This window comes from Muntiacus reevesi, chromosome 5 (genome assembly GCF_963930625.1).
Source record: "Muntiacus reevesi chromosome 5, mMunRee1.1, whole genome shotgun sequence".
NCBI lineage: Eukaryota > Metazoa > Chordata > Mammalia > Artiodactyla > Cervidae > Muntiacus > Muntiacus reevesi.
Window position 1 is genome coordinate 96650757 of NC_089253.1, and position 14087 is coordinate 96664843.

The 14087-nt window shown below is 51.6% G+C and overlaps 1 protein-coding gene across 1 annotated transcript in view; it reads right to left on the minus strand.

Annotated features, from left to right (window-relative positions):
- Nucleotides 1-14087, minus strand: part of PRKCZ (protein kinase C zeta) — a 100679-nt gene that overhangs the window by 85969 nt on the left and 623 nt on the right. The window contains exons 2-4 of the mRNA XM_065935920.1: nt 10317-10438; nt 9310-9399; nt 8845-8895 (exon numbers count right to left, since the gene is read on the minus strand). Of these exons, the coding sequence (XP_065791992.1) occupies nt 8845-8895; nt 9310-9399; nt 10317-10438 (263 nt within the window). The remainder of the gene's footprint in view (nt 1-8844; nt 8896-9309; nt 9400-10316; nt 10439-14087) is intronic.

Consider the following 14087-nt stretch of genomic DNA (forward strand, 5'->3'; position numbering starts at 1 on the left):
CAAAAACCTATAATCTCTGCATTAATGTCCACAATACCCGAGATGCAGAAACAACCCAAATGTCCGTCAATGAATGAATGGATACGTAAGATATGACAAAACACCCAGTGGAATACTACTCAGTCATAAGAAGCAATGACGGCGCAGTCAGACAAGAAACAAATGATGAGATCAAGGGCTTGAACAACACAAGCCAAGAAGACGTGATGGACACACACAGAGAACCGCCCCCAACAGCAGCACGCATGTCCTCAGGTACACAGGGACATTTTCCAGGACAGACCATGTCAGGCCACACAGTAAGTCTCAATCAAGTTTCAAAGGACAGATATCATACAAACTATCTTCTCCGACCATGGCAGAATCAAGTTAGAAATTAGCAACAGGAAAGAAACCTGGAAAATTCACAAATGTGTGGAAATTAAACAACACATTCAAACAACCAATGGATCAAAGAAGAAATCACAAGGGAAATAAGAAAATACTCAGAGACAAACAAAAACACAGCATACCAAAACCCAAAGGATACAGAGAAAGCGAAGCTAAGTGGAAATTGACAGCTATAAATGCTTTCTTTTAAAAGCAAGAAAGATCTTAGATCAACAGTCTAACTATACAGCTTAATATCTGAAACTATGTCGTTTTTCAGTGGCTAAGTTGTGTCTGACTCTTTGCAACCCCACAGACTGCAGCATTGCACCAGGCTTCCCCTTCACCATCTCCCAGTTAGCAAAAGGAAACAATAAAGATCAGAGCAGAGATAAATAAAAGAGAATAGAAAAACAAAGGAAAATCAGTGAAACCATCAAAACTGATCACCTTTCAGCTAGATGGAAAAAAGAAAGGCTCAAATTACTAAAATCAGAAATGAAAGTGGGAACATTACTACTGATTTCACATAAATAAAAAGGACTGTAAGGGAGCACTGTAAACAATTGTATACCAACAAACTGGATAACTGAGACATGCACAAATTGAGAAATGCATAAATTCTGTGTTTCCTAGAAACAAAGAACCTACCAAGATTAAATCACTAGGAAACAGACAATCTGAATAGACCTATAACCAGTTACATTAGTTGCCGGGCCGACTCATTGGAAAAGACCCTGATGCTGAGAAAGACTGAGGGTAGGAAGAGAAGGGGGTGACAGAGCATGAGATGGCTGGATGCCATCATTGACTCAATGGACAGGAGGAGTTTGAGCAAACTCCAGGAAACTGAAGGAGAAGGAAGCCTGGCGTGCTGCAGTCCATGGGGTTGCAAAGAGTTGGACACAACTGAGCAAGTGAACAAGAACAAATAACTAGTAAGGTGAATCAGTAATTAAAAAAAATAATAATAATCTCCTGACAAAGGACAGTCCTGGACCTGAGAGCTACGCTGGTGAATTCTACCAAACATTTAAAGAAGAACTAACACCAATCTTCCTTTTCCAAAAAACTTAAGAGGAAGGAACACTTCCTAACTTATTCCAGAAGGTAGATTTACCCTAATGCTAGAGTCAGACAAAGACACTACAAGAAAAAGAAGACAAAAAACCAATATACCTTATGAAAAATCCTCAACAAAATACTAGCAAACCAAATCCAGCAGCATATTAAAAGAACTATACACCATGACCAAGTCAGATTTACTCTTGGAATAAAAAGACGAACAATCAAAGTGACAAACCACATTAATAGAACAAAGGGAAAAAAATGATCATTTCAATTGATGCAGAAAGGGCACTTGACAAAGCTGAAAATCCTTTCATGATAAAAATATTCAACAACCTAGGAACAGCAGGTACCTGATCTGGTTTTTTCTCATACTACCAATTCTGACACCATCTACCTGCAGGCAGTGGCAGATCCCCTACATTAAGAGCTCAATTCTACAAGACTGCCCTCCAACCCAACTACAGACACTAACCGCCAGTTCAGGCTGATGCCTGGGCTTCTGACCCACAGGATCAGTTCAATTCAGTCGCTCAGTTGTGTCCAACTCTTTGCGACCCCATGGACTGCAGCATGCCAGGTTTCTCTGTCCATCACCAACTCCCAGAGCTTGCTCAAACTCATGTCCATCGAGCTGGTGATGCCATCCAACCATCTCATCCTTTGTCGTCCCTTTCTCCTCCTGCTTTCAATCTTTCCCAGCATTGGGGTCTTTTCCAATGAGTCAGTTCTTCGCATCAGGTGGCCAAAGTATTGGAGCTTCAGCATCAGTCTTTCCAATGAATACTCAGGACTTATTTCCTTTAGGATTGACTGGTTTGATCTCCTTGCAGTCCAAGCACCTCTCAAGAGTCTTCACTATAGTTGACAAGCATCAATTCTTCGGTGCTCAGCTTTCTTTATGGTCTAACTCTCACATACATACATGACAACTGGAGAAACCATACCTTTGACGAGATGAACCTTTGTCAGCAAAGCAACATCTCTGCTTTTTAATATGCTGTCTAGGTCTGACCCACAGGCTACAGGCTCACAACCCCCTCCTCAATTCGATTAATTTGCTAGAGCAGAGCACAGAACTCAGATTATTCAGGAACAGCCAGAAGCAAGATGCACCAGGGAGGTGTGAGGCTCTCCTGGAGTCACTCCCCACAAATCTCCATGTATTCACTGACTGGAGAGCCTCGGTACCCCATTCTTTTGGGGTTTTATGGAGGCTTCATCACAGAGGCACGATAGATTAAATCACTGGCCACCAGAGATTAGTTCAAACTGCCCCCTGCCTCTCCCTGGAGGTCAGGTTCCAACCCTCTAATCTCTGGGTGTTTCCAGTGACCAGCCCCATCCTCAGGCTATCAAGGGCCCTACCCAGAATCAACTGCTAATAAATGACAAGACACACCTATCACTCAAGAGATTCCAAGGGTTTCAGGAGCTCCCTGCCATAAACCAGGGAGGAGGACCATAAACACTTCTTATACCACAAGAGGAAACCACCTCAACACAAGAAATACTATACACAAAAAAACCCATAGGAAATACCACACTCAATGGGAAAAGGCTGAAAGCTTTTTCTCCAAGAACAAGACAGGGATGCCCAGTATCATCATTTCTATTCAACAAAGTACTAGAGGTTCTAACCAGAGCAATTAGGCAAGAAAAAGAGATAAAAAGCAATAGTAACTGAAAAGTAAAATTATCTCTCCACATATAACATAGAAAACCCTAAAATTCCAAACAATGTTAGAACTAATAAACGAATTCACCAAAACAGCTTAACAGCTTGTCACAACTAGAGAAAAGCCCATGCAGCAATGAAGAGCCAGCATAGCCAAAAATAAAATTAGTTTTAAAAAAGAATAAAATACTTAACAATATTATCTAACAAGGAGGTGACAGACTTGTACACTGAAAACTGTTAAGACAGTGCTGAAAGAAATTAAATGACATAAACAAGCAGAAAGAGATCTCATGTCTATGGACCAGAAGATTTAATACTGTTGAGACATCAATAAAGTGTTAGTCACTCAGTCATGTCCAACTCTTTGTGACCTCATGGACTATAACCTGCCAGGCTCCTTTGTCCATGGGATTCTCTAGGCAAGAATACTGGAGTGGGTTGCCATTTCCTCCTCCAGAGGATCTTCCCCACTCAGAGATCAAACCAGGGTCTCCTGCATTGCAGGTGGATTCTTTACAGTCTGAGCCAAGGAAGTCCGAATAGTACTCACAGTAATCTAAAGAGTCAGTGTACTCCCTACCAAAATCCCATTTTTTTTTTTTTTGCATAAAAACATCCTAAAATTCATATGGTATCACAAGGGATCCAGAACAGTCAAAACAATCTTGAAAAAGAACAAAGCTGGAAGACACACACACTCTGGTTTCAAATATTACTGCAAAGCTATAATGATCTAAACTGTGGTGCTGCATACAGACAAGACATATGGACCAATGGGCCAGAACAGAGAGCCCAGAAATAAACCCTCACAAGTTTGGTCAAATGATTTCCAACAAGGATGCCAGGACCATTCAATGGGGAAAGGACAGTCTTCTCAAGAAATGGTGCTGGGAAAACTGGACCTACACATGGAACAGAACAAAGCCAGAGCTTTATCTAACATCATGTGCAAAAGTCAACTCGAATGTACCAAAGACCCTAAGAAGAAAACAAAGGACCAAAGCCTCCCCACAGGGGATTTGGCAATGATTTCTCAAAAGGAAAGCTGTGAGAAACCTAGACAGCATATTAAAAAACAGAGACATCACTTTACTGACCAAGGTCCATATAGTCAAAGCTCTGGTTTTCCAGTAGTCATGCATGGAAGTGAGAGTTGGACCATAAAGAAGGCTGAGCACCAAAGAATTGATACTTTTGAACTGTGGTGTTGGAGAAGACTCTTTAGAGTCCCTTGGATAGCAAGGAGATCAAATCAGTCAAAAGTCAAGGAAATCAAGCCTAAATGTTCATTGGAAGGACTGAAGCCAAAGCTCCAATACTTTGGCCATCTGATGCAAAGAACTGACTCATTAGAAAAGACCCTGATGCTGGAAAAGATTGAGGGCAGGAGAAGAAGGGGGCAAAAGAGAATGAGATGGTTGGATAGCATCACAGATTCAAGGGACATGAGTTTGAGCAAACTCCGGGAGAGAGTGAAGGACAGGGAAGCCTGGTGTGCCTCAGTCCAAGGGATTGCAGGGTCCAACACAACTTACCGACTGAACAGCAACAAAACATGCAACAAAGAAGAAAAAATTGGAGTTCATGAAAATTTTATAATTTTGTCACCACAAACAAAGTAGGGAAGAAACCTCAGAACATGAGAAAATACTTGCAAATTGTGTATCTGATATGCTGAGTAGGTAGAGAACTTCTAAAACTCAACAACAAAACAACCCAGTTCAAAGTGGGCAAAAAACTTGAGTAGACATTTCTCCAAAGAAATGGCCAACAAGAACTAAAAAGATGCTGAATATCATGGACCATCAGAAAAACAAAAATCAAAACCACAATGAGATACCACCTAACATCCATCAGGAAGGGTACCATCAACAAAACAGAAAACAACAAGCACTGGGGAGGAACCATGCTGGTGGGCCAGTGGCTAAGACTTCACGACCCCAATGCAGGAGGCCCAGATTCCATCTCCCATCAGGGAACTGGATCCCACATGCCATAGCAAAGGGTTTGCACACCCCAACTATAACAAGAGATCCCATGTTGCACAAGGAAGGTCTCAAGGGCAGCAACGAAGATTCCGCACAGCCCAGAGAGACCACTGTCAGAAACAGGATGAGCACTGGTGAAAACAGGGGGCAAGGAGAGCCACTGTGTGCACTGCTGGCGGGATGGAAGGCGGTGCTGCCACCACAGACAACAGTACAGCAGTTGCTCAAAAAATTACAAACAGAACCAGCACTGCTGTTGTTCAGTCACTAAGTCATGTCCGACTCTTTGTGACCCCGTGGAGAGCACGTCAAGCTTCCCTGTCCTTCACCATCTCCCGGAGTTTGCTCAAACTCATGTCCATTGAGTCAGAGATGCCATCCAACCATTTCATCCCCTAACCTAGCAATTCCATTTGCATATATATACCCAAAAGAACTGAGAGCAGAGTCTCAAGGAGATATTTGCACACCTGTGTTCACAGTTATTCAGAGTAGCTAAAACACGAAGTAACCCAGGTGTCCATGATCAGATGACAGATAAACAGACTGTAGTCTGTCCATACAACAGAATATGTCTCAGCATTTAAAAGTGAGGAGAATCTGACACCTGCTCCAGCACAAATAAACCCTGAGGACATGATGCTGAATGAAACAAGCCAGACACAAAAGAAAAAAATCCTGTATGTTCCCACTTCTAGGAGGTCCCTGGAGTCAAAATCATAGAAACAGAGAGTGGGAGGGTGGGGGCCAAGGGCTGGGAGTGGGGTGGGGAGTGCGTGTTTCATAGGGACAGAGCTTCGGTTTGGGAAGATGAGGAAGTTCTGGAGATGATAGTGGGGATGGTTGCACAGCAATGTGAATTTAATTAATATCAACAAACTCTATATTTAAAAAGTTAAGATGGTGAATTTACTTTACGTGTACTTCATCATTGTAATAAAAATTGGAAGAAAAAAGGAATGAAGTTCTGATACATGTTACAACATGGATGAACTTCAGAAATATCACACTCAGTGAAAAAAGCCATCACAAAAGACCACATATCGTACATTCCGTTTCACGCAATGTCTACACCAGGTGACTCCGTAGAGATGGCGCAGTCTGCTGGCCATCAGGGGGTGCAGAGAGAAGATGTGACTGCTCGTGGCCTCAAGTTTTTCTTCCCGAACGCATTTCAGAAGCAGGCAGAGGTGGTGGACTTACTAAATGCCACCGAATTTGTTCAAAGTGGTTAAAATAGTTAAGTTTTATGTTAGGTGTGCTTTACAGTTTTTTAAAAACTCGAGAGAACTGATTAAATTCAGGCTGTGGACGTGCACAGAAGGGGCTTTGCTGCCAGGAACACAGGCCTGGCAGGTGCAACGTGGCCCTTCTGGTCGAATGTGCCCAGGCACCCCCGCAGCTGCATCTCTGCAGCAAGTCCTCCAGCCACGGCTTGTCACACCATCAGCCCTCCGCATGGGGTCCTGATCTGGATCGTGACTGCCATTGATCCCACCAGCCTGACCCTTCTCACTGGCCATGACCTTGGCAGTGAACACAGATGCAGGTGCTAGAATCACACCCGTAGTTGGGCCATGATGGGACCAGTGGAAGTCGTCCTGACTGCCCAAGGGGACCAGGGTGGGCCATCCTGACTGCCCAAGGGCAGCATCACAATGGAGCCGGATGAGCAGAACGCGGAGGAGATGCCAATTCTCACTCTCTGTCCACTTTCCTCTCTGCCCAACCCCCCCCCCCCATCCCCCGCAGCACTGCTGGAATGTTCCAACAACACCGAGGGGCCTGGAGCCTCGGAGCCGCCCCAGGTGAGCATCTCAAGGACCTGCTGGCGAGCAGAGACGGCACCACATTCCCCGAATACCCACACAGGGACACGGCCCTGACCACACGCTATCCCATGTCAACCTCCAGCAGAGACCCTGTGACCCCAGGTCACCGGGGTGCTTGAGTGCAGCTCCCACTGCCATCCCCTATGTGAGACTCCAGATGGGGCAGCGTCCACATGAGTGAGGATCAAGCCAGGAGGGCACCAATGTGGGGACAGAAAGGGCAGACTTGAGCCCTCAGGCAGCACAGCCAGGGCCCTGAGCTAAGCCAACGGCTGGCTCCTGCCTCGGGGATGCTGAGACGCAGAGGTGTCCCAGGCCAGCTCTGGCTGTTGGAGACGGCTCTGGGCAGACAGTGAGCCAGCCTGTCACTGTGGCTGAGAGTCGCCCACAGAGTACAGTGGAAAGGACCTCGTCTCCAACAGGAACATCCCTCTCATTTTACCTTTCCGTGTGTCTGAAAACACAGGTGAGCTCTCCCAAGTGTGATGCTGCCCCTTCCAGGAGACATGGGCACCCGGGCAGGAGTCCAGGCAGGGGCAGCCACACGGGGATGAGGACCCCGAAACGCCCGTGCAGCCCACCCTTCTCTGAGTCCCCCACGAACAGGCTCCTCTCTGGCCACCCACCCCACCCCCCAAGGTCCTGCTTTGACCACATCCTTGCAGGTTAAGTATATTCACAGCAAAACTGCACATGGCACAGGTGCCTCCCATCGGCCCCTCCCACTTTGGCTGGAAAGTCTCACCTGCAGAACTGGTTACCGCCCCCCCACCCCCACTTCTCAGGGCGACTCCCAGGCCTCAGAATCTCTAGGCCCCCTCCCCCTGCCGCCTCTAGCTTTATTTACCATAGTCTGACACCAGCTGGGACCTGGGGCTCCTCACATTGCCCCCCAAAACTGCCTCTCACATCCACCCCCACGACCACCACTGGGGCAGCACCTCCTGCCAAGCCCTGGGCTGCTCTGGCCTCTTCAGGCTGCCTGCTCCTCTCCTGCCAGGATTCCACAAATCAAGAATCCAGCCTGCTGGTTTCCAGCCTTGCTGGTTTCCCAGCCTTGCTGGTACTCTTTCAGGGTCCCCTGTCCTCCTTGTAGGACCCTGGGCCAGCCCTGTTCACCGGCCACTCCGACCCTCGGTCTCAACGACCCCCAAACCTCTCTTTAGCCCTGATTTCTCCCCTAAATCCAGGACTCACACACACAAGGGCCCACTGAATATCTCTGGGTGCACACAAACTCAGCCCGGCCTCTGCTGGAATCTGCTCCCACCCTTGCGGCACTGCTGCACCCAGAGCCCACCCAGGACCCCTGCCGGGAAAGGGGCTGAGCTGACTCCCCCAGCACCATGGCATGCTCTCAGCCCCATGCCAGGGGCCAAGCACAGTCCTGTAAGCTTCTCTGTGCTCCAGTCAGTAGAGACTGCCCTGAAGGACAAGGTGGACCAAACTGCCCAGGGTCAGGGGCCTCTGGGGTGTGGTCAGAAGCTCTTCTCCAACCCACTGCCCCTGGGATCTCACCTTCAACCCACAGACCCTCCACGAAGGAGAATGGGGCCAGTATGAGTGGGGACAGACACATGGGAGCCGCATCCAGCCATCCCAGCCAGGGTCCTGCCTGCCTGGGGAGGTCAGGGTGTTTCTGGATGTTTTCTCATGGCACTGATGACCAAGCCGACAACCTGTCCAATGGTGGCACTCACGCTCAGTGGTGCCTGAACACGCTCAGCCAAGGGCAGGGGCACCAGTGAGAACCCCTCGTGAGGCCACACCAGCTGCCCACTCTGCCCTCACACACTTCACGAGGAGCACTGAGCCCCAGGCCACTGGGCTCCCATCCTCCCCTCCCTGGCGTAACAGACACATCAACCCACAACCAGGACATGCGTCATAGGAGGACGGTACTCACTGTCTTCACCGGGACAGGGCATGCCTGGCTCCTTGGGGATGCTCGGGAAAACTGCATGCAGAGAGAGCCAGAGGGAGAGTGAAGGTCAGTGACCACCGTGGCCTCACAAGGAGCCCTCCACTGAGTCTGACTGCCCATGGAGCCCCATGGCCTGCTCTTGCCAGATGATTATCAAGGAAAAACCTTGGAAACCCTGCACATGGACGGGCAGTGAGGGCCGACCACCAGAACCCAGGCTTCCGTGTCCAGTGAGAGGACACCTTACTGACTCCTGGCAGGTAAGAGCAGTTTTTATCTGGGATAATAAGACCTAAGAGCAAAAAATAAAACCAAATTGCTTCCTGTTCCACATTCTCAAATCCTCTGCATCCTAAGATCTTCAACTGTGATCTGTGTGGCTTCCGGTCTGACAAAGTGCCCAAGTGCCCACCCCCACCCCCAGACCGCCCACTGGCCGGCACTGACCGTGAAGGGTGAGCCCTTCATCCTTGTGCTGACAGGACAGGCGGAAGGCCTCCTCCAGCTCCATCTGGGAGGACACAGTGCAGGGGTCACCTAGGCGGACAAGAGACACAGCTGAGGCCACTGCAGGCCCAAAGCAAAGGGGTTCACGGTGGTGGGCACCCAACTTTGGAAGGGCAAAGTGTTGCTGCTGGTGACCAGCCGCCCAGGGCAGAGTTGGCCGGTCCCAGAGTGAGCCACCCCCCAACCCAAAGGCCCAAGTCAGAACCAACGAGACCCAGAATGGCAATGAAGTCACCCACAGCTCCACATAGGGAGCTGAGCTGGGCAGGTTTCCTGGCCTGGGAGAGAATGAGCACCCCTCCTATCCAGTCCTAGACCGGAAGGAAGGACTCTTTGTCTACTGAGGCTGGACAGGAGCACAGATGCTTGGACAGCCACAGCCAGGACAACGTGGCCTGGCTTCAGTGGGAAGGGGCATGGCCAGAGGTCTGCCTGCCCCCACCCTCCCCCACTCCCATGTCCAGGCTGAGAGCTGGTGGGCAGGCTCTCCTGAACTGTCTTCCAAACCCTCCACCATCTCAGATGTGTGTGTGGCTACAGGAAAGGAGGGAGGGAAAGGAAAAGAGAGGTGGACCCTAGGGCGCTGGCCACTCTCCCCTCCCCACTTCCCTGAGAAAGCACAGCTCAGCTAGCAAATCACCCACCAGAAAAACCCAGAACATGAGGAAGGGGGTCAGGAAGGTCAGAACCCACACAAGGTGGGGGGACTCCTGCAGCCTCTTCCTGGGGCCCAGCACCAGAGCTGGCCTTGTGGGAGGACAGCCGCCCCCAAAGGACCCTCACCCCCACCCCCTAGTTGCTCCGTGACCTGCCACAGCCTCTTCCCTGGAAACAGGCAGCTAGTTAATTTGAATCAGCATAATCCCAGGACTGTCCACCTCTCCAGGGAAGGGGCCGCACCCAGGTTTAGAGGGACACTGCCCGACCACCACACCCCCCAGGCCCACCTTCACTGTCCACCCACTTAAGGGTGAGCGGGTGGCCTGGGTGCAGCCGGCACATCTCCCGCACCTCTGCGCAGAGCTCGTCGAAGGTGGTGGCAGAGTCCAAGCTGGTGATGAGGAGGTCCCTGGGCAGAGAGGACACACAGGTTTCACCAGGGAGCACGTTTAAGTCACATGAAATACTGATGATCAACTAACCAAGTTGCTGATCAAATACAGGAAGCTATGTTGTCCCCAAGGGTATGACAGCTCCCCCCCCCAACCCTGGAACCACTGCCCACAGGCCATGTGAATTACACCATGAGTGCCCTGCAGAAACACCCATCCCGGCACCTGAACATGCCTCTGAGGGGCAGAGGGACAGGGTAAGGGGCAGTCACCCAGGAGGGGTGGGCGCAACTGGACACAGAAGGTTCAGTTCAAGCCCACAGGCCTCATTACATCGTCCCACTACCTCGATGGTGCCAACAGGGCCACACAGTATCCAAGGTGTGGGACCTTTGAGAAGTGGGAAGTGGTGGGGGGTAGGGGGAGGGTGAATAACTTATTACCCCAGTGTCACAGCCTCTTGAAACCCTGGAGAGACCATTCGACAATTGCCTTTGGTAGGGCCACAACATAATTCCAGACCCAGTTTTTTGGGAAAACCAAGTCCCAGAATGCCGCTGCCTTTTATCTTTTCATCCACACCTTGGGATACAATCTGGATGGCTGAAGACAACCCAGGGATTCATGGTCAGCCTTTGAGAATGGCCCTTAGAGGTAAGGCAAGTCAGCACCAGGGAACACTCAACTCCCTAGGACTGGTAGATAGGGATGTTCAGACCCCCCCATGCACTGTCCCCACATCACCTACCACCCAAAGCAAGGCTGGTGCTGACATGGGTAAACGTATGTCTGCTGAGACTCTGGGCAGGAATCACACAAGATACACTGAAGTTAGGGGGAAGTTTACCCACATCTGACACCACAAGGGTGGGAGCCTCTGAAAAAAGTTTTGAAACACCCCCAACAAGAGAAACACACGGTCCACTGAGCATTAACACCACTGGCTTCTGAATTCCATCAAACGTGCATTGACAGAGCCTCTCGGTCCACCAGGTAACAGACCTAGGGCCACCAAGATCTAAGATCCATCTGCTGGGTGCCCATGGCAGCCCGTGTCCAGCCCATGGCCTACTCCCGAGGGGATAGGGAGACACAGTTGGAACCCACCCCATCTGCTCAGACCCTCAGCGCCCACCCCAGGGCCCCAAGCTCACCACAGTCTGTGGCATCTTGGCAAATGGGGAGACTGAGGCATAGACGGGTCTCACAGCTCATCAGTGGGGGCCCCAGAGACCAAGCCCTCCCACGCCCACCACATCTCCCAGACCTTGTACCTGTGCCACCTGGCACACCCATCAGTCCCCCTGCCACGGGGAGCTCTGGAACTGAGTTTGCCACCCCATAGCCTGATCTGTCCCTGCCCCATGACCCTCCCCCACAGTTCCACCCCCAGGTGGCAGCTCGTCCCCCTGCCCTGTGCTTCAGGGCCTAGGGGTCAGGAGAATGGCTCCCCAGAGGTTAGGAGGCAACCGACACCAGGTCGGACCCCTGGGCTCTGAGCTCATCACCCAATGACAGCAGTTTAGCTCTTCCCTCCACCGCACAATCTGAGCACAGCGGGGAAAGGTCGCCCCACTCCCTGACCATATCTCTGACCACCACCCCGAGCATCACCCCAAACCGGAATCAGGCAGCCTCCTGAGCAAACAGCTCAAACAGAGCCCTGGGCAGGGGCAGTACCCATGGGGCCACCCAAGCCTCACATGCAGCCCAGGCTTTGAGTTCTGGAAACCAGCCTTGAGCTGGAGAGAAGATCCAGCCAGGGCGTTTCTGTGAACTCAGAAAACCAGGCAGAGCAGGGTCTCCAAACTCAGCACACATCATCCAGAAACCCCCCAAAACACAGGACAACCCTGAGACTCCAGTGACCACACCCTTCGAAAGCCCCACTCTCGAGGGGGTGACCCTGATCTCAAGCTTCCGGAGGGCCTGGGGAGGACAGGGGATGGGAAAGGACAATCGCAGAAGCCATTCTGGGGGGGGGGTTCCCTAAAGACCCCTATTTTTAACAATAGCATCTCCAGTGTATCTGACCCTCAACTCCAGGCCTGGGTGCTTAAACAGAACCTCCCTCCACGGGCCACAGGGCAGGGACAAAATTTCACTTGGATCTCGGGGTTTGGATAAGTGAGCGAGGATTCTGGTGGACATTTTCTGGAGCCTGCGTCAGGTCTACCATCCCTGAGGACTAAGTTTCCCAACCCAGGCCCCTCCCCAGGTGACAGTGTACAGCCTTTAGGAAAAGCACTGGGAAGAGAGAGGAGCTCAGACAGGGATGGGACAGTCAGCCTGGGGCAGAAACAAGAAAGGTGGACGCAGAAGGAGGGAGGAGGCATAAACAGGTGGGAGCCTCAGTGGGGTGGAAAGAAGAGGAACGAAGAGGGGGAGGGGAGGAAAGGAGGGGATTGGGGAGGAGAGAGGAAGGGGCGCAGGTTGGAAGGGGAAGAAGAGGGAAGAGTGTAGGGTGTGGCCTCATCTCCAGGAAACCAGACTCAACAGGTCACATTTCCCAAGGTAACCAAAGCGCTCTCCAGGGGCCCAAGCTTGGGGCGAATGGGGAGGGGTGGCTAAACAAGCTGCTCTAAACAGCACTCCCAGAGCACTGCCGGGACACCGGCGGAGTCCACCTCCACCTCCCCTCCCCTCCCCTCCCCGGGCGCAGACTGGAACTGGTCCCTGGGGGTCTGGTTCCCACCTGCCCTCTGCCTCTCCGGGTGTGGACTTCCTCTGGCTAAGGATCGGCTCTGATTTTCACAGTCACTCACTAGTTGCTCAATCTCACGGTTCCGGACAGGGACAGGAAAGAGGACTGTCTGATGTGTGACTGCCACCCCTCCCTCTCGGACAAGCCGAGGCCTGAGGCCGGGACCCAGCTGACACCTCACCAGCTTCAGTCTGCAGACCAGAAGATACGACCCCTCAACCTCTTCAGGTGGGATGGCCAGTCATCCCCCCCACACAAATTCTTATTCTCTAGGGTACCGCCACCAATTCCCCTCCCACCACCCCATCCCACCCCACCCCCACGCTCCCAAGGTGGTCAGGCTGAGGACAGCAGAGAGGGCAGGCACAACCTGACCTACACCCCAAATAAAGTGTGCTCTCCAGGTCAAGAGCTGGGGTTCCCCAGGCCCTACAACCCAACCACCAAGTATAACTGCAGGTGGCGTTCAGCTTCCCCACCCCCCAACCCCGCAGAGGTGACCCTAGGGGCAGCCGCCGGATTTGGGGGCTCTTGGAGACCAACAGGAGCAGAAAGCTGCAAAAGCCAAATAGCCTCATTCTCCTCCAGCCTCTGCGTGCACACCGCGGCACAGCGCTGCCGGTTGCAGCCTCCTCCATCCCCACCAGGGCTGTCCAGCCGCCAAGAATCCAGCGAGCGCTCCCGGGGCCGGTCCAGGGTTCTGGCCACTGACCCCTGTGGACGCCGGTTCGCCCCATTTCACAGGGAGGCAGGTCAAATCCAGAGCACCGATACCGGTCAACTTCCCAGGGAGAATGTCAACACGGGACCCGGTGACGCGGAGAGTCAAGGTGCCCGTCTTCCGCGCCACGGGCCCCCCCGGGCAAGTTCCAGCCCAGGACAATCCCGTCGGGGCGGGGAGAGACCCGCTGACCCGAGAGGCAGCGGCGGTCGGAGCTGGGCCGGCGACTCCGAGCCGGGGT